The sequence below is a fragment of the Gadus morhua genome, chromosome 16 (genome assembly GCF_902167405.1).
Source record: "Gadus morhua chromosome 16, gadMor3.0, whole genome shotgun sequence".
NCBI classification, from domain to species: domain Eukaryota; kingdom Metazoa; phylum Chordata; class Actinopteri; order Gadiformes; family Gadidae; genus Gadus; species Gadus morhua.
In genome coordinates this window covers 28,759,024-28,786,314 of record NC_044063.1, presented here as the reverse complement: position 1 = coordinate 28,786,314, position 27,291 = coordinate 28,759,024, and the positions used below count along the sequence as shown (strand labels likewise).

The 27,291-nt window shown below is 44.7% G+C and overlaps 1 protein-coding gene across 2 annotated transcripts in view; it reads right to left on the bottom strand.

The window, feature by feature from the left end:
• The window catches only part of crk (v-crk avian sarcoma virus CT10 oncogene homolog), a 64,654-nt gene that overhangs the window by 4,213 nt on the left and 33,150 nt on the right, over positions 1-27,291 (bottom strand). The window contains exon 3 of one of the 2 annotated variants that reach the window (XM_030337452.1): positions 18,428-20,560. The exons of the other annotated variant lie outside the window; for it this stretch is intronic. Coding sequence (XP_030193312.1) covers positions 20,423-20,560 — 138 coding nt within the window. The 3' untranslated portion in view covers positions 18,428-20,422. Of the gene's footprint in view, positions 1-18,427; positions 20,561-27,291 lie in introns of those variants that run through there. 2 annotated transcript variants of the gene reach the window in all.

The following is a 27,291-nucleotide window of genomic DNA, read 5'->3' as shown; positions in this document are numbered from 1 at the left end:
CTGTGGCTACAAGCTGCTCAGGGCCACACCCCCACCCCCCTCCTTGACCTGCCTTGACACGCCCACCGAAACAGTGCGTTTGGGGGAAGCTCAATGTGCGACTGGTTTGGAGTGGCTGTAACTCTGCACCACGGCTGAATTTCGGGGACGTCTTTGAATACTGTGTTTGTAGCCAACTAATACCTATATTAAAGCATCCATAAATAGCATGGCATGGGATCTTTAAACATAGGCTCGTCAGGGGAACGTGACTGCCTTTTGAAATGTCTTAAACATAGGCTCGTCAGGGGAACGTGACTGCCTTTTGAAATGTCTTAAACATAGGCTGAATCCGAATACTCATACTTGACTACTATATAGTATGCATTTTTTAGTACGCCAAAAATATAGCGCGTCCGAATGCTCAGTACGCATTGTGTAGTACGGAAGACGTTTCCGAATGCGTACTACCGCCAAAGTAAAGCCGTTTCTCAATTCGCGTACTTGTGCGTGCTCGTGGACTCGTGAAACGTCATCAGTCGTTGCCCGAGCACTGTTCCAATTCGAAGCACGCATCAAGCGAGTACTGTCGTAAAACCCGGAAGTGTTCTTGATGCGTGCTCGATCTCGCCGTTTCACCGAGCATGCATCGGAGGTGGCTCGTGTGTACTTGCAACCGCTATAAATCCCAGGATGCATTTCGCACTCGCAGCAGTACGATGGCGGACAATATGGAGAAGACGCACAACTGTAGCTTAAGTTACTCTTAACTTGTATACATATTTATATAATATAATAATAATAATAATATAAGATAATATATACAACGGGAGACCTAAATCCAGCGATCTGATTGGTTCCCAACTGTTGTATAATGAGCGTATACATAACTGCTATGACGCCCGATCATTTTGTGAAAGTTTGCATATCACTCCGCGCCTGGAAGTAGAAACAGTTACAAAGTAAAACATATGTTGGATGATGGAGAGCGTGTAAATGTTGTTACTCCGGGAGTGAGCAAGGCGATGGAGGGACTAACGAAAGCTTAGGCACACGGCGAGTGAACTGCTCCATAGGATAAATTGCCGGCGAACCGCTCCATCGGAGCCTTCTCTCGGAGGGACGCTAAAGTGTGTCGCATAGCGACCGTCGATGCATAGCGGCAGCCAGGAGGGACTACTTTTTTGTATTCTTTAATAAAACGGCTATTTTGACTTTCTTGGTTTATTTTGAAATTTAGTGTGTCTATGACTTTCGTTTCGCCATAATAGTAACCGTTGTATAAAAGCAATAGATCACTTCAGTCAGTGGCATGTGCTCATTATACCACTGTGAAGGGGGTCGCCGGCCCTCTGCTGCGCGTCGGGGCCGGAAAACGCCCCTTAACAGTGGTATAATGAGCACATACCACAGCCTGGCGTGATCTATTGCTTAAATATATATAAAGTCGTGTGTGTAATAGCTCATACACATGACAGGACACGCATATCTTTTCAATTTTTTTTCATTCAGAATATTTACATAGCCTACTATTTGAAAATGAAAGAGGCTGGGATTTTGTTTTATATCATTTGTTTATATTGTTCAGTAGGATATGCCTAAATGAGGCCGTAGCACAGTTAACGGATGAGCAGAGGTGGTGACGTCATCGAGTCCACTGCTGTTCCAATTGCAGGTACGTACTCGCGTCCTCGCAAATCTGTGCTTAAAGTACGGACTTGCCAAGTACGTGCTTGCAAGTCATCGTGTCCGTAGTACGCGTGCTAGGAATTGAGAAACGGCCTAAACCACAGAGTTCACTACGCTATCCCACAATGCAACCAGAGTCTGGTAACCAACGAAGAAGAGATGGCTGACCCGACACCATCAGAAAGACGTCGTAGAAAGCGGCGAAAAAAAGAGACATTAAAAAGAGTGAAATAGTAAAATAAGTAATTAAGTAAAAAGAGACATTTTTAATTTATTAGCAACGATGACAAGACGGAAAACAGGTAACTTATCAAGGTAATTTTGCCGGCATCTGAGGGGAGATACGTCATCTCCAAACATCCGGTGGAGTTTCGGCGATGTTCGGAGGCGTTCTACGCATAGCTGTAGACCGTACTACACGGTCAAGTGTGGTACGGTCAAGTAGTAGACACTGAACAGAAATAGTATGTACTAAGTATTCGGATTCAGCCATAGGCTCGTCAGGGGAGCGTGTACTTCCGTTGCGCCTGGGTTGTTGTCACGCCAGGGTGTTGTTCTCCGGGGCTTTAAAAACCTTTTCTAAGCTATAAAAATGGTTACTAACGTGTCGAAATATTTTTTTATTTCTTTGTTATGTTACTTCAAGCGATAAATACGTTTATTTGTCTATAGAAAATAATCAGAGGTAACTTCCGTCCAGCCACAGTACTTCCGTCACACCTGGGTGTTCTGTCACGCCAGGGTGTTGTTCTCCGGGGCTGCAGCTGGATACTATTGTCATTTCCCGATAACGATGGATCTTCGCTCGTACGATCATTCTCACGGTGGATCTGGCGAACCATCTTGAATTTCTTTCCCGAAACTCCTCTTAACATGAACGCCCGCGATCACTGCACTCACGACGTTCGAGGATTGTAACTGTCCACTGACACTGTGCTGAAACGGGCTATGTAGGAGGGGGAGACGTAGGAATTGTAATGTTTCTTCATTAATCAGAACGTGACTTTAGGAACATGGCTTTATTGTTGTATTCCCGTGTGCTAGTAACTCAAGCGTGGCTTATCGTCGTCTTATTCTAATAACGCATATATCTATTAAGTATACAATTGGTTACAGGTGCCGCCACCTAGTGGTTGGTGGTAGTCTTTATCTTAAAGGTTGGGTATGGGATTTGCGAAACGCCAGCAGATTTTGAAAATAAACAACTCAAATGGTCCTACCCCCTCTCCTTCAACGCTGACTCTGACTCCACCCATTCCAAGTACATGGACGCGCAATCATGCACGAGTGAACACAGATGCGCGAGAGCGAGCCATTAGCTAGTTAGCTAGCTCCAGTAGCTACCGCAGGATAACAACAAACAGAAGCTTGTTCTGGGTCACGAGCTTTGAGTACGTGCACGAAGGGATCGCGCGGGGAGCGGGGGAGGGGGATTGCAGTGCGACCGTTTGATTGACGTACTTACTGTCCAATGCAACTCGGTGGCTCTGGAAATCATTGGCTGGAGTTTTTCGAGCCCTGCCCGTTCCACAGATGATTGACTTGTTTAATTTTCATGTCAGTACTAACTAACCCTAACTCAGTGGCTGTAAGTGGGTTATGATAAGGATTTCAAGTAATTTTGCAAAATTGGCCAAAAAAGCGAATTCCATACCCAACCTTTAATATTAATTGTGTACTCATATCATTGCATCCCCTTTTCTTTAGATGTACGCTACCATACTCATGAACTAGATTATTCCTATAGCAACTTAATCTTAACAATCTGCATCAGCATTCGTTTGCAGTACAAACATGAACACAACACAAACACCACATAAGGACAAGCATGTCCATGTTTCAATTCAATTCAATTCTTCAATTCAATTCTTTTTTTTTTTTTTTGAAGGGTACAGGTAAGTCCATTACAGTGGCGGCTGGTGAATTATATTTTAGGGGGGGCTGAAAGTTTGTAAACCAAACCCCTGTAGGGGGGTCTGGGGGCATCCTCCCCCCAAAGATTTTTTTGTGATTTTCACATACAAATGAAGCATTCTGGTGCATTCTGACAAAATAATAAAGACAAAATAGAACATTTCCTTACAAAGACGAATGGAGCCGGGGAACTGAGTTTTAATTTAATTTATTTGCCTTGTAGAATTCAGCAAGATTAAAAGTGCAAATACTTCAATAATAATTGGGAATTATACACAAGTTAACAATCTCTCTCTGTCTCTATCTGTATGTGTGTTTGTGAGAGAGGGAGAGTGAGGGAGAGAATGTGATTCTACAAGGGTTGAGTGTGTTACGGCCAATCTATTGTGTTGGTAACTTCACTCTATCTACAGTCAAGTATGCATTTAGACAAATATGATAAAATATCAATATAATATGTGCAACCTTTTATGTGTGGTTGTTCAAGACACACTGAAGGCATGATGCCACCATAGGTTTGCAGAGAACTATATACAATATGCACACTGAAGGCATGATGCCACCATAGGTTTGCAGAGAACTACATACAATATGCACACTGAAGGCATGATGCCACCATAGGTTTGCAGAGAACTACATACAATATGCACACTGAAGGCATGACGCCACCATAGGTTTGCAGAGAACTATATACAATATACACACTGAAGACATGATGCCGCCATAGGCTTGCCGAGAACTATATACAATATACACTTGAAAGGGGTGGGGTGGAGGTGTGGGGTTGTGAGGGCCGCTGTAACCCAGTGTCCATTCTCACGGGAAGGGGGGGTGGGGGGGTTGTGAGGGCCGCTGTAACCAAGTGTCCATCCTCTTAATGTCTTAATTCTTTTCAAAGTTGAGAAACATCTCTCAGCTTCAGCCGTTGTCATAGGAGTAGTTATGAGAATGTTCAACAAACTCACACAGTCTCAGAGAATGTCTCCTGGAGGTTGTAGCTCATGATAACCTGGTACAGTGCCAGTGCACCACAGCCAGCCTTGATTCAGGATTCAGAGACATAGATCAGAGACAGTTCCGTCTTGAGCTTTGCCTTGTTGGGCGTGGGATATGCCTTCAAAGTGGCATTCAGAGCATCAGCAGGAAAAGAATGGCAGTACCTTTCAAACATAGTTCCTTGTACTAAGGTAGCACTCACAAGGTGGCCAGTGAACCTCGCTTTGTTGTGAGCCAGGATGGTGTCGCAGTCCTCTTCAGACAGCCTCTGCTTCGCCTCTTCTGTCAAAGCCGTCATTGATCTGTCGGTTCCTGATGGCTCTTGCAGCTGGTCAGAGTCTCTGAATGCAAACAAACCAATAATGTGTTTGTTAGGCTGTGTACAGTACTGTAGTCTACGTGATGTTCATACTTTATCCAGTAAAAAGATGTCAGCATACCTACTTAAAATGGGCAGGAATGCATAATGTTAGTGTTAAACACTGTTTTTTATCTATTGTGTTGGTAACTTCACTCATAAATCTATCTACAGTCAAGTATGCATTTAGACAAATACGATAAAATATCAATATAATATGGGCAACCTTTTATGTGTGGTTGTTCAAGACACACTGAAGGCATGATGAGTATACCCACTTAAAATGGGCAGGGATGCATAATGTTAGTGTTAAACACTGTTTTTTAAGCTATCCATTGTGCCTTGCCTAACCAGGATGTCCAGCACAGAGTAAAGCAAGCTAGATTACACCACTGGTAATATATTATGAAAAAGAACATGTATTATAAAAAAGAACAGAAATACAGTCTCCTTTCATGCATATATATTCTCATAACAAAGCTTTGCTTTGAGAAGGATCAAATTATATAAATGTTATCTTACCTAATGGTCTGCAGACTGCTTGTGAAGCTCTCGAGGGCACTTTTGATGAAGACTGCTGCATCAATGTCCTTCTTCTGGAGCCTCTGGTACAGAATGTCGACGTGCGACCTCTTTTTTATTAATTTTGGTTTTGGAGGTCCTGATTGTTTTAATGCCAATTTATCTGAATTGGATCGTCGACTTAAAGGAACTTCTTTCAGAGACGCAACGGAATTGCACACATTAGCAGCCATGTTGAAATTAGCAAGTGACTTCAAATCGAAGATATCCCTTTGCGCTCTTTGCTCAGTGACGTATGACGCAAGCACGTTAGGGCGAGTCCCAAATCCCCATTGAAAATGCATTGAAGGCTCATTTTCCGAAAAAAAAAGTTTTAACATGACTGTCAACGGAGAATCCTTGGGCGATTTTCCACGTCGATGAATTCGCCCAGAGAGGCGGGACCATTTGAAACGCGACATGAATCTGACAATTCTGATTGGACAATGACAGATAATATGTCTAGAACACTGAAAACTACTTTTGCTGTGATAGAATTTGTTATAAAAAAAAATCCTCTTTCTCCCAGTTGGTAGTGCGTCGCCCAAATCGCCCATATACACCATCCGCCCCTGGTCCATTATCTTTAAAGGTTCAGTCTGTCTCGCAGTTTGACACTGCGTGTGAACCTTCTCAACACAGGCAAGCCATTCTGCTCAGCTGGTCCGCTGCTCTCTGTTGCAGGCGGTGCTTCAGCTGATGCGGTGTCGGCTGAATCTTCCATAGCTGTTTCATTTGGTTATTCTTGCAGTCTCTCTTGTGTTTTCAGTAGACTCCTTAGATTCCTTCTCAGGGTTTGGCCATCCTCTGTTCTGACGTTGTAGGACCTTGGACTCACTTCCTCCAGAACAGTCGCTCTCTTTGTCCAGGTGTTGGAATCTTGGATTCTCACTGCATCATGTCTTGCCAGTGGCCCCAGGCTTCTTGTGCACTTGTCGTAGTTTGCTATTTGTCTCCTTTGTAGAAGGCTTTGTTGCAGTTTCACTCTGTTCTGCTTTCGCTCTGCAGTGTATGGAATCGTGGTGCGTAGCCTACGTCCCATAAGAACTTCAGCAGGGGACATGCCATGTTCCAGTGGTGATGCTCGATAACTCAATAAAGCTAAATATTAGGGCTGTCAAGCGATTAAAATATTTAATCGCGATTAATCCCATTATTGTCATAGTTAACTCACGATTAATCGCAAATCTTTATTCTATGCTAAATATCCCTTGATTTCTTTGTCCCATTAATTGTTCTAATTGTAATGCTCTTATCAACATGGAGAAGTGCATCGGCTTGCCTTGTGCAAATGTATTTTTATCGACAACAACATTGGCATATACTAATAAAAACAGGAAGATACAAAAAAAAGCTAATAGTGCAATTAAACGATGAACATACAAACATACTGCCTTGAACATAGCAGTCAGGCTACTGATTCTTTGTTTTGAGCCAAAGGAAAAAAAAACAAAAAACGTATTTTTTTAAATATGAATGTGCCTTAATCGCGCGATATATTTTTTTAATCAATTTTAACGCCGTTAAAATTGGAATTGCGTTAATGCCCTTAATAACGCGTTTAACTGACAGCCCTACTAAATATGGATCTGAATTACTGTCTTGTGCTTTCTTGAGCAACTGTTTGACTATGTGAACTCCTTTCTCTGCCTTACCGTTTGATTGGGCATACAGAGGGCTTGAAGTCACATGTTTAAAGTCATATTCTTCTGCAAAACACTGGAATTCTTTACAACTATATGATGGACCATTGTCACTGTAGACAATCTGGGGAATTCCATGTCTCGCAAAGATGGACTTCATGTGCTTAATTACACAGGTCGCAGACATGCTGAAAAGTAGTGCTATCTCTGGGTAGTTTGACAGATAATCTATTACCAGAAGGAAATTCTTTCCATCTAAGTGAAATAGCTCTGTCCCGACTTTTTGCCATGGTTCATCAGGCAAGTCTGTGATTTTCATGGGCTCTTTTGGCTGTTTCGATTGATGTTTTAGACAGGTGTGTTACAGCTTGAGACCATCCTGTCTATGTCTGCATTGATTCCTGGCCAATAGATGGCTGTGCGGGCTCTCCTCTTTTTTTTTCCATACCGAGGTGCCCCTTGTGTAGTCTCTTCAGCATCTCTGGTCTCAATGAGTCATAACTGAGGAATGATAATAATAATAATAATAAATACAATTTATATAGCGCTTAATATGGTACTCTAAGACGCTTAGATGATGATGATTCTGTTCTTCCTAAGAAGCAGCCCATTGACAACACTCAGGTCGCCTCTGATGTTGTAGTACTGTTGAGACTCCCCTCTTGGCCAACCTTCATTCAGGAGCTTGATGACTCTCTGTAAACCTTCATCTTTCTGTGTTTCTGCAGTGATCTGCTTGGATTTCCTATCAGACACAGGCAGTGACTGTGTGATTAGGTTGACATGGAGAGTGACGTCCATTTCTGTGAGACACTCACCCTGTTCTTCACTCCGTATTGTTGCTCTAGACAGAGCATCAGCTAGCACTATGTGTTTGCCAGGTGTGTACATCAAGTCAAAATCATAGCGTTGTAACTTCATCATCAGTCTTTGAATGTTTGGCGACATCTCGCAGAGGTTTTTCTTTATGATGGATATCAATGGCTTGTGGTCTGTCTCAGCCACGAACTTTGGAAGGCCGTAAACTTATCCGTGAAACTTCTGGAATCCATACACCAGTCCTAGGCACTCTTTTTCTATTTGTGCATAGCGGCATTCCGTGACGTTCATCGTTCTTGATGCATAAGTGACTGCTTATGCTTCCAATCTTCTCCTGTAGTCTGTAGTAATACAGCTCCGATGCCATCCTTGGAAGAGTCAGTGGATATTTTTATCTTTTTGGAGGGATCAAAGAATGTCAACACGGGCTCCGTTGTCAAAGTGGTTTTCAGACGTTCCCACTCCTCTTCATGATCAGCAGTCCACTTAAACTCACACTTGTCACGCAACAACTCTCTAAGATGCACAGTCTTAGATGATAAATTAGGAATGAATTTTCCAATGACATTGATCATCCCTAACGCTCTTAACACACCTTTTTTATCTTCAGGTCTTGGCATTTCCACTATTGCTTTTCATCTAATTTTCGTCCGCTTATCCGGGGTCGGGTCGCGGGGGGAGCAGCTCAAGCAGGGGGCCCCAGACTTTCCTTTCCCGGGCCACATTGACCAGCTCTGATGGGGGGATCCCGAGGCGTTCCCAGGCCAGTGTTGAGATATAATCTCTCCACCTAGTCCTGGGTCTTCCCCGAGGTCTCCTCCCCACTGGACGTGCCTGAAACACCTCCCAAGGAAGGCCCGAACCACCTCAGCTGACTCCTTTTCTAAGTAAAGGAGCAGCGGCTCTAATCCGAGTTCCTCACGGATGGCTGAGCTTCTCACCCTATCCCTAAGGGAGACGCCAGCCACCCTTCTGAGAAAACTCATCTCGGCCGCTTGTACCCGCGATCTCGTCCTTTTCGGTCATCACCCAGCCCTCATGACCATAGGTGAGGATAGGAACGAAGATCGACCGGTAGATCGAGAGCTTTGCCTTGCGGCTCAGCTCTCTTTTCGTTACAACGCTGAAGGTCACAGGCCGATGATCCCATGAGGAACACATCATCTGCAAAAAGCAGTGACGAGATCCTCAGACCACCGAACTGCAACCCCTCCCCACCACGACTACGCCTCGATATCCTGTCCATGTATATCACAAACAGGATTGGTGACAAGGCGCAGCCCTGGCGGAGACCAGCACCCACTGAGAACGAAACTGACTGGCTGCCGAGGACGCGAACACAGCTCTCGCTTTGGGAGTACAGGGATTGGATGGCCCTGAGGATAGACCCCCTTACCCCATACTCCCGCAGCACCTCCCACAGTTTCTCCCGGGGGACCCGGTCATACGCCTTCTCCAGATCCACAAAACACATGTAGACCGGATGGGCATACTCCCAGGCCCCCTCCAGGATCCTTGCGAGAGTGAAGAGCTGGTCCGTAGTTCCACGTCCGGGGCGAAAACCGCATTGTTCCTCTTCAATCTGAGGTTCGACGATCGGCCGAACCCTCCTTTCCAGCACCTTGGAGTAGACTTTACCAGGGAGGCTGAGAAGTGTGATACCCCGGTAATTGGCACACACTCTCTGGTCCCTCTTTTTGAACAGGGGAACCACCACCCCGGTTTGCCACTCCTTTGGCACTGTACCCGACTCCCACGCGATGTTGAATAGGCGTGTCAACCATGACAGCCCCTCAACACCCAGAGCCTTTAGCATTTCTGGCTGGATCTCATCAATCCCTGGGGCTTTGCCACTGCGGAGATGTTTGACTACCTCAGTGACCTCCACCAGGGAAATTGACGACGAAACACCATCAACCTCGAGCTCTGCCTCCAACATAGAGGGCGTGGTATTCGGATTCAGGAGTTCCTCAAAGTGTTCCTTCCAACGTCCGACGACCTCCTCAGTTGAGGTCAACAGAGTCCCATCCTTACTGTACACAGCTTGGATTGTTCCCCGTTTCCCCCTCCTGAGGTGCCATATAGTCTTCCAGAAACACTTTGGTGCCGACCGAAAGTCCTTCTCCATGGCCTCTCCGAACTTCTCCCACACCCGCTGCTTAGCCTCCGACACGGCAGCAGCTGCAGCCCTTCGGTCCTGTCGGTACCCTGCAACCGAGTCAGGAGTCCTCCAGGATATCATATCCCGGAAGGCCTCCTTCTTCAATCGGACGGCTTCCCTGACCACCGGTGTCCACCACGGTGTCCGAGGGTTACCGCCCCTTGAGGAGCCTAAGACCCTGAGGCCACAGCTAGCCACCGCAGCTTCAGCAATGGAGGCTTTGAACACCGCCCACTCCGGCTCAATGCCCCCAACCTCCACAGGAATGCCGGAAAAACTCAGCCGGAGGTGTGAGTTGAAGATACCTAGGACGGGGGCCTCCTCCAGACGTTCCCAGTTCACCCCCACTACTCGTTTGGGCTTACCAGGTCCATCCGGAAATTTCCCCCATTCCCTGATCCAACTCACAACCAGATGGTGGTCGGTTGACAGTTCCGCCCCTCCCTTTACCCGAGTGTCCAAAACATGCAGCCTCAGATCAGATGACACGATCACAAAATCGATCATTGATCTTCGGAGTATCCCCAAACCCGCCCGGCGCCTCACGCCCTTGGCAACTCCGGAGAAGAATAGAGTCCAACCCTTATCCAGGAGTACGGTACCAGAGCTCAGACTGTGCGTGGAGGTAAGCCCCACCAGATCCAACAGCGCTCCACCTCCCTCACAAGCTCCGGTTCCTTTCCCCACAGCGAGGTGACGTTCCACGTCCCCAGAGCCAGCTTCTGCCGCCCGGGTCTGGTCCGTCGAGACCCCTGACCTTTGCTGCCACCCATGTGGCTGCGCACCCGACCCCAACGGGGCCAAAGGTGGTGGGCCCATGAGATGAAGAGAGGGGGGGTGCCACGTAGTTTGTTCGGGCTGTGCCCGACCGGGCTCCGTGGCAAACCCGGCCACCAGGCGCTCGCCATCGAGCCCTCCGTCTGGGCCTGGCTCCAGACGGGGGCCCCGGGCTTCCTCCGGGCCGGGTCACATCTCCTCTTTTTTCGATATTCATTGAGGATTTTTGAACCATTCTTAGTCTGGCCCCTCACCTGAGACCACTCTGCTATGAGAGACCCTACCAGGAGCGGCTCCAGACAACACAGCCCTCAGGTTCACAGGGACACGCAAACCTCTCCACCACGATAAGGTGACGGTTCCAGGAGAGACTATTGCTTTTACCTTGCTTATGTCTGGCTCCACACCAGCTTCTGACAACTTGTCCCCCAGAAAGGTGATTTCCTTCACGCAAAACTCACACTTTGCTCTGTTCAGCTTCAGTCCATACTCCTGGATTCTTTGAAGTACTCTGATGAGCCTTTCATTGTGCTGGTCAAGTGTAGCTCCCCAGAGAACAATGTCGTCTACGTACACACGTACGCCTTCCACGCCTTCTATCATGTGCTCCATGGCCCGGTGGTACACTTCCGGAGCAGAGCATATTCCGAAAGGCAACCTTTGGAAACTGTAACGGCCATACGGTGCCTTGAATGTGCAGAATGTACTTTGTACTATCCTCATGCAGTTTCAACTGCCAAAACCCTTGAGAGGCATCCAGCTTGCTAAAGTACTGTGCACCGGCCATCTCACTTGTAATTTCATCTCTGGTTGGGATTTGATAATGTTCTCTCTTAATGTTGTTGTTCAGATCTTTTGGATCCTTGCAAATGCGTAAATCTCCATTCGGTTTTCTGACACACACCATCGAATTCACCCATTCTGTGGGCTCCTCCACTTTCTTTTTGACCACAAGTGATGTCATACGGTCAAGTTTCTTCTTTTAGCTTTTCACACAGAGGTGCTGGTACGCGCCTAGAAGCATGAACGACCAGTTGTGCATCATCCTTCAGTTGAATTTTGGAGGTGAATGGTAAGACCCCAAACCCGTGGAAGATGAATACTGAATACTGATCCACAATTAACTCTGCATTATTTTGTGCACTGATGTTGTTTATACAGTACACTCTTTTAACTAGGCCTACATTTTCACATGCTTTGTCACCTAGTAGTGAGTCATGTCCATCTGGAATAACAACAAACATGAGCTGATGTTCCTTTTCTTTAATTTTCACTTTGAGTTTGCACATGCCTTTTGTGTTGATTTGCTGTCCATTATAGGCTTTTTGCTTATTGACTGAATTGGGATGAATGTGTGGTTTTACCTTCATGACTCTGATGTCACGTTCACTCATTAAGTTGGTTTTGGCCAATCGTGTCCAGCTTGAGAGGAATGACCACTCCATTTATTTATAATGGCACAATCTACTTGTCCTGCTCAACACTGTTCACGTTTGGCATTAGTTGTTCAGTCTCTTTATGTCTGAAATCATCCTGGTTGAGCATGCCTACAAAGAATGAATCCTCAAGAGCCATTGTTCTACTGGCTACTACTGTAGCCAATAGTAGTCAGTACTGGATGCACACGTTCACCTCCGCTCTGTTTCCCTTTGGCAAAGCATTGCTTGGCATAGTGGTTTTTCCCTTTACATTGGTTACAGACTTTTCTATATGCTGGGCATTGTTTAGGTGCATGTTGGGAGCCACATCGTTGGGTTAAAATATCTCCCCATCAAGGCCAACAGCAGAGTAGCCTACGAAAAGAATAGACTGCAATAATATGAATGCTAAAGATATTAAAGGGGACATATTATGAAAACAGCACTTTTCCTGGGATTTGGGGCGTTGTAGTGGGTAGATGGTGCTCCCACACGCATACAAACTTTGAAATAAGTCTGTACATGATTTTTTGAGTGAGATACGCATTTCTGGAAGCAGCCCGCCTCCAGCTACCAAACGAGCAAGTCAGTTTCGGCGCCCCCTGCTACGTAGGAAGGGGGCACATTTGAATATTACCTCCCACTTCCCCACTCCCCTCCAATCAGAGTATCGCTAAGATTGTGTGGACCAGTGGACGAGCAGCTCCGGCGGGGGGAACTCGGCGCTAGCCCTGCAGCTAAGCTCCGGGAGTCCAATCCCTTTCACTGGCGCCGTGCTCATGCCGCCGGAGCTGCCGCCGAAGGGAAGTCGGGAGGAGGAGACACATGGAGTAGAAAGGGATTGTACTTCCGGAGCTGAGCTGCCGGACTGCCGCCGAGCTACCCCAGCCGGAGCTGCTAGTCCGCTGGAGCTGCCACCTAGCTTCGGCGGCAGTTCAGCTCCCGGAGTACACCGTCCAAGTTGCCGGGCTGCTGCCGGACGGCTTCGACGGCGGCCGGCAGCTCCAGCGAGGGGAGCTCGGAGGCAGTTCGGCAGCTCAGCTCCTGGAGTACAATCCTTTTCTTCTCCATGTCGCGGTTCATGGACTTCAGAGAGTCAATGCCAAAGTTCCTTCCCCCCAGTTCTTCTCAACCATGGCCGAGATATCCCGCACTACGATTCTTTACTTGTGGAAGTACCAGAGTCTTTATTATTCATAATATCATCCAAGGCGCACATAGCTTTTGGCCGTGATATTAGATAGATACATAAATACCCGTATATAATATTATTATTATGTTATATTATATAATATAGATAAAGAGCTCCAGGAGTCAGCAAACGGCAACAACCCCTTCTCCTCCATGCTGTGGTTCAGTCTGACAGCTCATTGGTCAGTAGCTCATTTGCATCAATGCTACTGACACCAGAAACAACGCATTCTGAAGGGACTGAAACAGAGGGGAATAGCGGTAGACAATATTTTTTTTCCTAAAAGCTATTTCCAGAAATCAGCTTCAAAAACATGTTTTCTGGAACTCAAATACTATGTTTACTTGTTGGGAAAACACCATAATATGTCTCCTTTAAATCACCATTGATTAAGCCTAGGACGACATATGCTAGGGCTGTGCAATTAATCGAATTTGATCACGATTTCGATTCTTGGGTCAAACGATCTCCAAATTAATTAAATCGAGTTGAAACGATTCTTTTGGAATTTTCCATTGTCTAAGAGGTTTTGTGAAAGAGACGCGCATGCACAATTCAGTCCCTCCCCCAGAGCATTCAACGCGGCCCCGCGAGCTGTCTGTGTGGTGACCTTACATGGCAAGCCCAGGGCGACTCAATTCAACTTTATTTTACGCGTATCAGGACGCGTTCTGACCAACTTTACGCTGTATCAGCACGCGTGAATATTTCAAGCCAACCCCGACAGAAAACACCCTAATTTAGTCACGTATCACCTTCATTACACCGTAAAAAACGCCGTAAAATGTAGAAAAACTGCGTATTTTACGCCGTCATGCGTAAAAAATACTGTTTTGTATGGCAAGCCCAGGGCGACTTAATTAGACGTTATTTTACGTGTATCAGCACGCGTTCTGAACAACTTTACTATGGCAAGCCATCCGACAGAAAACGCCCTAATTTAGTCACGCATCACCTTCATTACGCCATAAAAAAACGGCGTAATGAAGCTGTAAAATGTAGAAAAACTGCGTATTTTACGCAGTCATGCGCAAATATGCGCCGCTTTTTACGCCGCAATGAAGCCTTTCAAGAGCGCACGTAAAAAACGCTGTTTTGAGCATCAAACCGCGCGTAAAATACACGCATTTGTGCACATCACAACGCGCGTAAAATACGGCGTCTCTCTAGTGTGCTAAGAATCGCCGCCCTTCTTTTCTCTCAGCCAATGCATTTGAAGTGTTTGCGCTGAACAAGACAAGCAGACCAAATAAGTTCAGCACGGATCTGTTTGTGACGATTTCTCCTCTCATTTGTTATTAGTTGTAGCGTCAAATAGATATATATCAGTGAATCTGAAATAAACCGTGCGGTCAGCGTGGCCCAATCGATAGAGACGCTTGCTCTGTTGGCAAGAGGTTTACGGATCGTCACCTTTTATGATCACAATGTTTTTTAGTCAGCAAGCCAGACCTCCTGTGTTATAAGTTCCAAATTCAGTGCCTTTTTAGTCAGCCAGCCAGATCATCTCGGTGTCTTGTTACAGGCTTTATAAGTTAATTATATTTAAATTATTATAGCCATGGAGCCTTTATTTTCGTGGAGTTATCGTTACATCCTCCCTTGTTCAATCGATATAAATACACAGTGGAAGGGAGTGAGAGGGAGCCATAGAGAGAGACACTGATGAACTGGGGAGCCAAGTAGCCTAACTGATAAGCTTAAGAGGCCCATCAGCCCTCTAACAATGTTCATAGGCTTGTAACTGTATGCCACGGTGCTTAAATGGGCTCTGTAGGAGGAGGAGACGCAGGAATGTTGTTGGATTAAACTATTTGTGCATGACAGCAAAAAAATATCTCCCCATCAAGGCCAACAGCAGAGTAGCCTACGAAATCTAATATGAATGCTTCAAATATTAAAACACGATTGATTAGGCCTAGGCCGACATATGCTAGCCTGGTCCTACCAGACCATCGTACTTCATTTCATTTGTACAGAAGGTCTGGAACTGCTTAATTGACAAACGTTCACTCACTTGGAGGCGGGTGTCTGTAGAAGTTTTAAAATGATTGGATCTGCCCAGTGCCACTCTGGATCTGCCATAACCAATCTCATAGCGTTTGGTCGTGACGTATGTCATGCGACGAGTCTGGCTCCTTCATCACTAATGGAGCCAGCTGGAAAAACAAACTTTTCCCAAACCCGGTGGGGAGAAGCGCCACAACATCATGGCCACCAACAAAACTCTGCAAAGCTTGTTCTTTAATTGATCGATTTTCGGCAGCGATCCCACAACAGACCGAATAGCTTCTCTCGTATCCTTCTCAATTGTCTTCCTCTGACTACTACTGAAACTGGCGTGCGACCTAGACTTTATCGTTCTCAGCCACTCCCTCTGTTCGCTGATTGGACCGCCAGAAATTTGGTTTCCATGGAACGCATTCATATTAAGCAGACCCAGACCTAGTACTGAAGTGAAATGAAAATTGAGCAGAAGTAGGTAGGTGGGCGGTGCCACCTAGACATATGCTATATCAGTCCTAATCCTGAACGCACCGTGCGTACATTTTTCACGGCATTTTCCCCCAGACAGACGGACGGACAGACTTTATTGACCCCAAACTAACTTTCATAATCCAGCAGGTTACACAATACAAATAACTCTTACACAAATACAGACAGCCTATACAGTAGCCTAATACAGCGCCCACCTAAGCAAAAGGTAAAATGCAAAAAGAAGATATAAGCTACATTTAAAATACAGATGCTGTAGCCTACATAAAAATACAGATGCCACATGAAATATGAAAATAGGATGCAATGTATAAATATGCTAAACTAGGATATAACTAGGCTATAATGAGAATACTTGGTTAACTTACATCTGTGCAATGACTATCCTCCTAAATTAAATTAGTTAGATGGAAAGATTTTTGTCTATGGAATGATCCTGTCACTTTACTGCCACACATTGTGTGTGTCAGTAAAGTGATGAGGTAGGAGAATCCGTGTATGGTTCGTTCTTTGAATATTCCGATTTATAACAAAATCAGAAAAAACAATTAACAGGATTGTTTTTTGGTTTTTCTGATTTGGTTTTGAAACTGAAAAAGGGCAAAAGGAATAAACAAATAAACGGCATTTGATTTTGTGTTTGTGTGTTGGTTTTTAAAACCCGAAACAGAAAAACAAATAGGGCCTACAAAAATAGATACATTTATATTTATAGGCTACACCAGAAGGCAGAACGCAGCGGAGAAAAAAGAGCCATCCACCTGAACCAGCAATAGACTGTCTAATTATATTTAGCCTTAGTTATGGCCACACTTGAACCTTATGGTGATTTTATTCGTGAACTATTTGACACTGGAAAGACACGACGCGATCAGTACCGCTCTAAAGCATTCTGGTGCCCCGAAGTACTCCGTTATGATGGTGAGGAGGTTCTGTGTGGAGCACAACCTTCGAAGAAGAAATCTAGTTTCGCCGGCTCCCATGGGAAACAATAAAGCTGCCCATTGTAGAATGCGAGTGACTCGATGGAACGTTTGAAACGTCTTTATATGTATTATTATTATTTATTTTTAAACAACCTCTTGCCTACAGAGCAAGCGTCTCTATCGATTGGGCCACGGCCACGGTGACCACACTGTAGGAACTGGATTTACTAATATATATCGATATGACGCTACAACTAACAACAAATGAGAGGAGAACTCCTCAAAGCAGATCTATGCTAAACTGATTTGGTCTGCTTGTCTTGTTCAGTGATTGGGCGCAAACACTTCAAATGCATTGGCTGAGAGAAAAGAAGGGCAGAGATTATTAGCATACTAGAGAGACGCCGTATTTTACAGCGTTGTGATGTGCACAAAAGCGCCGTATTTTACGCGCGGTTTGATGATCAAAACTGCGCTTTTTACGCGCGCTCTTGAAAGGCTTAATTGCGGCGTAAAAAGCGGCGCTTTTTTGCGCATGACGGTGTAAAATACGGCGTTTTTCTACATTTTACGGCGTTTTTTACGGCGTAATGAAGGTGATACGCGTCTAAATTATGCCGTTTTCTGGCGGGGATGGCTTGCCATAGTAAAAAGCGGCGCATGACGGCGTACAATACGCAGTTTTTCTACATTTTACGGCGTAATGAAGGTGATACGTGACTAAATGAGGGCGTTCTCTGTCGGGGATGGCTTGCCATACCGAAGTGCCTTCAGAACGCGTGCCGAGTGGCGTTCACGCGTGCTGATACGCGTTGTTCAGAACGCGTGCTGATACTCGTAAAATAACGTCGAATTAAGTCGCCCTGGGCTTGCCATAGCCGGCTGCCCGCTGCCGGGCGGTGGTGCTTCGCGGCGGTGGTTCCTCGCGGCAACCGGCGGCGGGCAGCACGTCACAATTCATGTTCTTCAGGGAGTCAAAGCCTAAGTTCCTTTCCCCCCAATTCCTTCTCAACCATGCCTGAGATAACCCAAACTACAGTCTCGTTGTGGAAATACAAGAGACGTCAAAGAACCAACGTGTTATGCGCCATAACACCAACAGCAAACACTTACTTTACAGTGTGGGTAATCACACACACACACACACACACACACACACACACACACACACACACACACACACACACACACACACACACACACACACACACACACACGTTGTGTCTCATTGGTGGGCCAAATTCTCTGGGCGGGCAAGGCAGAAAAGGGGAGGAGCTTAGATCCTTTATGGCGACATATGGGACCACATTCCAAATCAGCGCACTTGAGCTTGTTTTTTTCCAAAGGTGAGCAGAACACCTAGTGTTCGGTTTACACCGAACGCCAGCCACTGGGAGACCCTAGGCAGGCTAGAGGAACTCATATTTATGATAGAAACCTCATAAAGAGAGATTTCCATGGCATGGGACCTTTGATAAAATAAGCTATAGTGACAATGTTTTCACCATGATTCGATTTATTTGCCATCATGTATTGTATTAACATATTACATGCTACACAAAATAAAATGTCATTTTAATTGTTTTGAAAGAATATAGTGTTAAAATAAAATGGCACATTTAGATATTAACACAATTTTGTCGGCTTCATCCACCTCCCCTCCATCACATGAAAGGAAATTAATGATTGCAGGATTACTACCACACTTGAAATGATGTTTGTAAGCACTTGGCATGTAAATAGTGAATTACCCCCGAGCGTCCTGATGTGCGGTGGCTACACTGATAAAATGTATCATTCATTCAAACAAAAATTAATAGTTTCCAAAAACTGGATACATTGTTGGCTTCCAATGGTCTACTTGTATCTACCAGCTGGGACGTTAAATGGTTCAACAGGAGGAACTGGAAGGCTTCTTAAAATGAGAATCTATCCAAATTTTTCCAACCATCAACGCTGAAATTGATCATTAAGTAAATACCAGTATATTAACCCCATGTAGAAAATACAAAACTAAAGGTTTTCAAGTGCGTTCAGTTAAAAATTCTATTTTACCTTCATCTGCAAATTTACGGGCAACTTTATTTTTCCCAGAAGTCGCGTTTCCCTTTATGCAATAGCGCTATCTACTGGTATGATCCCTGCACGTGTCGAAAGATCAACCTTAAGCATAAAACCTTGTTTATTTCAACAAAAGGTAACAAAATCCAACCCCTGGATAATGAGAGGGATTTAAAATGACAATTGTCATTTGTCCAAAGTTACCCCAAAACAATCATCTACCATTATATCTAAATGGCACCTTACCATTAATTATCTGAAGGCAAAAGACCTGCCAAATTTCAGTAATCGTTTTAAATTAGCGTTTTGTTTGCTTATCACAAGCAGATGAGTTTTAATATGTAATGGAGCATTATAACAGAGAAATTAGGCTAGGATGAAGTCTGAAGTCACTAAAGGCGACAATGTGGTTCCAGATGGCATGAGAACAAATGGGAATAAAAACTTCCACTGTACATTGACTTAAGTGAAATAACAAAGTAGTGGACCACCTACAGTCAATTCAACAGCTACTCAAATGCACACGAGAGATATACGGTCTTGATATAGGGGTACGAATGGGGCCTCAATTTATCCGCAGAGCGCAAGCTTCCACTCTTCCCTTGACCCCATGCAAAGTAGTGGACCCCTCCAACAGTGTGCCTTCTCTGAACACTTGGCCCGAGTGCTCAGACCTCAAGAAAAAACCTGATAGAATAGTCCCTTGTTTTCCATGTAATGGAAATCCCATACTATTCCATTTCAAGTGTCTTCATCCAACCAAGCAAAAAAAAAAAGACGACACATGGATCAGTGCTGGGGTTCTCTAGTCTGTGAATATGTGCCTTACAAAGCAAAAGACAAAACCAGTATAGATAAGACAGCTTTCATGCCCAGGGGGAGAGAGGAGTGGGTGGGTACGTTTACTCAGTGAGGTCAAAGGCCTGTGCATCATCTCCCAGTAAATAAGAACCAACACTAGCGCCAGCCGGGCTCCTGCTGCAATGGCTATTGTAGGCACAGCCTCATATATTATTTCTGTGTAAACACTAGTTGTGTGGCTTGGCCTCAAAGTCCTGCAGCAATCAAAAGGATATGGAGAGGATGGCCCAAATTCAAACTCTTCTGGAAGAAAGGAAGACATCATTTGCGGTGGCGAGGTGTTTTTAAGGAGAGGGGTCATTTGGCCGGGGCGAAGACAAGGTGGTATATATATTTTTTAAAGAGTATGAGGGTTCAACTGATGGAGAGTTAGTCACAGTCTTAATAGTTTACCAAGCTCCACAATTCTTGGATCCATTATGTAGTGGGGTGGTGTCATAGGGGTGTTGGTTTACAAGGTGGTGAATAGGAATGAAGACTGACTCTGTAATACTAGTGTCCAGGGGAGAGACAGCTACGGGTGGAGGGGGGGGTTCTTGTTTAGGGGGAGGGAAAGGGGCTGGGGGAGTTCTCAGCTGAGTTCCTCCTCTTGGTTGAGCTGGTCCAGCAGTTTGACGTGTGTGAAGGGGAAGTGGCCTCGCTTGCCTTTACACTCGCCCTCCCATTGGCCGTTGACATTGATCTTGGTCACCGTTACCTTGTCGCCAACCTGCGAAGAAGAGAAAGAGGTCTGTGGTCTACAGTCATACTGAATCCCAATGGAAATCCAATTTTGGGCTCCCAACTCCATTCGATGTTTTAATAAACTGCAATATACTAAACACAGAGCTGGGGTGTCTTATTTTAACTAGGGATGTGAATAACTCAGATTCTTCATGGTCGAATAATCGGTGGGTGCATAGGCGTCGATTACACCGGGAACGCGTCCCCACCAGATTTCGTCAAGAATCATTTTGTACCCACCACTTGTAAAAATAAAATAAAAATCGAGTTGAATAATTAGGGATTATTACACACAGGTCCTCAATGCCGTGGAACGCTCCGTTCACTTGCATGGGCTCTTCACAACATCCGGCGGTGAATCCGTTGCTAAGTATAATTGACCGCTATCAATGAAAATAAAAGGACTTTTTGCCTCTAATGACGTCTTTGGTATCACTCCTCAAGTAGTCCGGTAACTTTTCAACCCCAGCGTCTTCGGTTGCTAACCGACGTCAACGTCTTTGGCGGACTATTTCTCTCCTGATCAACACTACGAATGCTGGGTAACAAATAAATTGTAAAAAGACACACCATGTGAAGTAATTTTTTCGTTTTGGCAAGTAGCCGTGTAATAAGCGGGGTAATGTATAGAACGTCGCCGGTCATTATCGAAAATAAGCCCCTTCAGGGCGAAGCAAGACACCTTCGCTTTGCGTCGGTGTCCTGTTCACCCTGCCTATTTTCCCGATAATGACCAGCGTTCTATACATTATCTCTTACTTATTACACGGCTCTTCTCAATGCTGTAGACTGCTCCACTCACTTGCATGGGCCTTCCTAACGTTCAGCTGTCAATTATTTTTGTTTAATACACTTCTCAATGCAGTGAAATGCTCACGTCCAGCATATTTGACCGCTATATTTGACCGCAAGGAAAGTGTTTCTTTTTGCCTCTTATTCACGTCATCTGTATCACCCCGCAGTCTGGTAACTTCTCAACCCCAGCGTGTTCGGTTGCTATGCGACGTCAACGACTTTGGCGAACTATTTATCTGCTGATCAGCGCTACGAATGATAACAAATATATTGGAAAAATTACAAATAATACCAATACTCTAAGGCTGGGATGATGAGGCATCAGACAATCAGGTAATTTTAGCCTGAATACATAGGTAAAAAGCACCAGAGCAGGTTGCTAGTTCCAGTGACAGTATCAGAACGATAACCTGTTGAACTAAATGGATGTGGTAGGCTACACCACGGGATGCATCTGCAGACCACTGTCACATAAATAAAGGTAAGACGCAATATTTATTGCTTAAGATTTGCTGGTGCTGTGGCGAGGTCTTTTGTGTTTTTTGCACTCAAGTGGTCGGCTGTTTTAACTTGCAATTGATAGTCGTGGAGTCAGTCTCTTGTTGACACAAAGTGACTTTTGGTCATTCTTGCTTTGCTTCAATTCTGGAAAAATTGTGGGGGGGGGTGCATGCGTTTTGGTCAGAATGCCTGATGTATGCTAGTTTTGATGGAATGCGTGTTGTGAATTGAGAACAGCCAGCTCATGATGTGATACAGCGTTCAGCTGTGCAACAAATATTTTTTTCTTTTTCAATCTTGACGACTTTTGTAGTGCTGTGTGTATGCATTTTATTCCTTAGTAATAAGCTAAATGGGTATGCCGTCTTTCAGAACCTTTCATTACCGGCACTCAAGAGAGAGAAAAAGAGTGCGTCCTCATTGTACCCAGCACTTCTGAAAATGTACTTCCGAATGCGTCTCTGTCCCCAGCACATTTCAAACCAAACTGACGCCCATGGGTGGGTGGCATGAACGAATAATCGATTATTCGATGTGTGCCAACATTCACTAAGGCAGCCATGGATCGTCGGCAAGAAATCACAGTATCTTAAACGCAAAAAAAACAACTACCTGCTAAGTAGTTCCAGTCAAATTTTCTGTTCAGCCATCAAAACGAGCTGGTAAATTGTGAAAAATGCATTAAACTGTAATCCGAAAACACGGTTATATGCTAGACCCTATAGTATCATTGGTACAAAGGCTGAATCGCGACGGTCTATACTTTCAACATAAAGTGTACATATTTATAATTCAAAATTCGTCCCAGCCTTTATACCACAGATGTGTTCTTTTTGGAAAAAGTCTGCTGAGTTAGGATCGCTTTAACTCACTTTATTTTGTAAAGGTTTGGACTAGTCTCTATGAAGCAAAAGGAGAGGAATTGTATGATGCATGCGTGGAGATAAACTTAGTAGGGCACCTGATAGATGCGTTACCTGGAACGTTCTAGCCCCATGGGCTATGTGTCGTGACTTATCTATTGGGCAGGCGTGGACTCAGTTATGTGTTCTGATTGGCTAAGCATGGTGCTGAACTCCCGCCTCCTGGATAACCGTACGTGTCTATGCTGCTCTCTTGTGGCTATGTGTTTGTATTGCAACTTTGTTTGTGGCCCTGAACGTCTGAGTTTGTCGAACACCTGGGCCGCTCGTCTCTCTAGAATTGGTACATGAATGAATGGCTTCTTGCATGGGCCGGACGCCTCCCTAGGCTCAGGATCCCTCCGTAGGTGGGAAAGAAGCCTCTCTAGTCGCCAAGGACATATGTGGCCTGTTGGTATGAATGTGTGAATTATGTTACAGTTCAACATTTTTGAGCAAAAGCCCCCCTGACGTTACCCTGATCCTATGCATCGTCTTTCATTGATTTTGCAGTGGTCACTAATAGCATCAATGCCCTCTGAGTCGGTTTTGGTGAAAATGTCTCACCTCTGATTGGCTAACAGCACTGCCATTGTAATAAACCCAATTAAACTTCCAGAGCGAAACGGGGGGTGGGTGGGAGAAAAAAAAAAAAAAAAAGGAGGGAGAGAGAGAGAGAGAGAGAGAGAGAGAGAGAGAGAGAGACCGAAAAAGAAGAGTTGAGGAAGAAATGGTTGGATTAAACATTCATTCACCGTGACCGCGGCACGGGCACTCCCACGACTCCCGGCCGCTAGTCTCCCGTCGTGCCCCATCAGCGGCACCACGGGCACCGCGGCCCGGGCAACGCGAAAATAGATCGCGGGTAGAGGCCTAATTAGGCCTATTTATTTTGTATTTGAAATGCAACGGTCTTTTCGTGGAGACTACGCTCCGAGCAGCTGGGACTGAACAACAGCAAGAGGAAAACAAAATTTGTTATTTTTTTCTTGCTATCGGCCATGTTTCATTGTGTTGTGTTGGTTATCGAACTGTTAACCCCCGAACTTGGGTTATGTTCATCATCCTTACTATGGAGATCATGACGATTGCTGATGTAACGGGAGTCCGGGCGTGTGCAGGACCGAACCGCCCTGTATGAACACTCTTCCACTGCGCATAGACAGTAAAAAAGTAGCTGAGACGGTAGAGGGGTTACAAACCAATAAATGAAAATGGGCTATTTATTTCAGGTAGCCTACTTTTCAAAATTTTTTTGAAATCCATGATAGTTTAAAATCAAAACTGAAAAAAAATAAAATCACGCTCCCAGCGCCCCGCTAGGTTGTGCGAACACCCCCAGGGGGCGGTATCGCCCCCGTTGAGAAACCATGCTCTAGGGCAGGGTTCCCCAATTAGTTTTTCCAGAGGGCCAAATTTGGTCATGCATGCCATGCCAAGGGCCGAAATGTCGTTTCATTTTTCTAATTCGCCATATTTATGTGCAAATTTAGCTTTAATTATAATATTAAAGCTGTTAATATCGTATAATATCGCTGTTTTAGCGATAATGCAGGAGGGATAGATCAATTAGGTTTAAATAGCATCAAGGAATAGTGCATCAATGAGAATGCAAGGAATGAGGAGGAGGAGACGTAGCTTGCTTCAGACTATATTATGTTCATCATTATTATGTTGTTTATTTAAATACTCTAATGTCTTTCAGTTTCTATAAAACCACAGTAAAATAAAAACACCTTTAGTTCTGTGAAGCATAGTAAATAAATAACTACAGGCTAAACAACATATACAGTTATATAGCAAGCCTATATAAATAAATCAAACAGAGCTGCAACCATAATACAGAAAAAAGTCATACACAAAATATATACAGATACTCAGGCGCAGTAGTGTAGAGTTTGTTTATTTTGCCTGAGTATCTGAGTATATATTTTGTGTATGACTTTTTTCTGTATTATGATTGCAGCTCTGTTTGATTTATTTATATAAATAAAGGAAACAAAGTAGCATGCACTTACATTGTCACAAACTTAATACCCTGAGTATTAAAGGAGCATTTCACCGGTGGAGGCATGAATTTGTATTGAAATTGGGTCCTATATGTAGTCGAACAATGAAATAAAATTCTAATTTGGTGCCGTCTTGACTGAGAAAAGGCAGAAAGTGACTTCTTGGCGCTTGTGGATTGAAGACAACAACTCCCACCATGCACCACGATGCACAGCTTCGCTGGCCACTCCCGCTGATCATCTCCGCCTATCGGACACCTCGCTGTTCCATCTACTAGGCTGATACCGCAAGACTGCTTGAAAATCAATTCACACAACATTTCTAGTGAAGAGTATTAGTTGGTGAACTCAGTGAATTACCGTATTTTCCGCACTATAAGGCGCACTTCGTAAAGACTATAAGGCGCACTCCATAAAGACAGACTCATTTCGAAACCGCATCGAGCTGTAGAAACGCTGTAGTAAATATTCAAGGCGCTGGTTCTCCACAGAAAAAAGTGGAGTGCATCAAGCCTGCGCGCTGTATACAAACATTCAGTCACGCGGAGATTCAACCTTTTAAATTGAGCAGGTTTTTTTGAGCAATAATTACATTTATCAAGGGGCTTTATTTAAAGCTACAAAAAGAATACAAATAAAATAATAAATAAAAGATTCAACGCAACTCTGACGTCCCCCAGCTGGTGGGGAGCCACTGCCATCAAGCGTTTCAGACGTCCACACGAATCCTAACTCGAAACCGCATAGGTCCGGATAGATTTGAAACCACCTCCGAGGGTGGTTTCAGAAATGTGCGGTTTCGGGCACCGGATTCGCCGGCCCAACGCACCAACGCCCTATGTGGAAATAGTAACATAGTTACGCCATTAAATGCGTTTATGCAAACATTTTTAGCGAAAAATTTGCATTTTACTTTCATAATGTTCGCTCGTTGAATGTGAAGGATGTTTGGTTTGATAGTTATGACGAAGAGGGAACGCTCCATTCACTTGCATGGACAGCGCCTCTGGTTGCTTAGCAACCTCAACGTCTTGGCAGACTATCTGCTGATCAACACTACGAATGCTGGAAACACACCAGACACACCATGTGAAGTTATTTAACCCGATTATTGTTATTTATATCCGAGATTATTTAATCTAACCCGATCTAAGATCTATCATGCACCCAAACACGGCGGCGTTTGGGTTATACCTCGGACTCCTAAATCCAGCGCAGCCACAGGCGCGTTGGCGCATTGAACCATTTTTGTGACACACAATGATCAAGCGTCAAGTTAGGCACGTTACACGCGTTTGGTGTGGCCGAAGCATTATGCGGTTTCACAAAAAAATCTGCTTCGTGTAATCGGGGCCAAGAAGGCGAACACGCGTCACCAAGACAGGGAGACAGCGCCAAGCGACTTACGCCACTATCTGCCAATGGATCATGGATGCCTGGGCTGATATAACAGTCTCAACTGTGGTCCAAGCTTTCACGAAGGCAGGAATAATCACTGAACTGCCAGGCAACAGCAGCGACACTGACTTGGATAATGACGAGAGGGATTCGGGCATGTTGGATGCCGTACTCGCCCAACTGTTCAATTCGGACACATAAGAATTTGAGGGATTCGTGGACGGGGAATGAACTGAAAAAGTGAGCTTATTGTTAAGAGATATTGATATTGATCAGATATTGATGAGATACTGTTAATATGCACATTAACGTTCGAACATCGTTACCATGGGAGTGACCGGAGTTGTCAGAACGCTTAATAAAGTTTGACTTTATCTGACTGTTTTGTTGACTCCCTTTAGCACAGCTCGGTCTAGTCGATGCATAACGCAACCCCAGTCAAACGTTTGACTGCAGTATCTTCTATTCTATGCGCCTCATAATCCGGTGCGCCCTATATATGAAAACAGTTCTAAAATAGGCCATTCATTAAAGGTGCGCCTTATAATCCGGTGCGCCTTATAGTGCGGAAAATACGGTAGTCCTCGTTTGTATTTCTTTCGAAATGGTGAACTTTTGCATGGTGCCATCTTCTATGTCAGATCCAGTACCCTCCGCCAATGTACTTCAGTTTTATCAACAGCCTCTGTTATCTTAGCTTCAGACGCTGTGGATGTTAGTTTCTGCTGGTGAAGTCCCACCCACTGGCACTGCTCCAATAGGTCTGTAGCGTCAGCGGGTCGTGGTTGTAGTCTTACGAGAATCATCCCCTCTTACACTTCCTATTTTCTTGTACGCAAAAATCGTCATATTGCGTCATTGTAAACAGGAAGTGTTAGAGATCGATACGGATCTCTCCAGTCTCTCCAGAAAATAAGGGAATGATGCTCGACCATTCAAAAATATGAGTGTGTTTCTAACGATACAAAGCTTAAGTGAAATGGGTGAAGTTGCCCTTTAACTGCTCTTAAAGCGAGAGGCACTATAAAAAAAGGAAAAAAAAGCGATATGTATGTATATTTTGAAAGCGATATGTAGTTGAGACAATATCGCCATACCGGTATATTATCTAT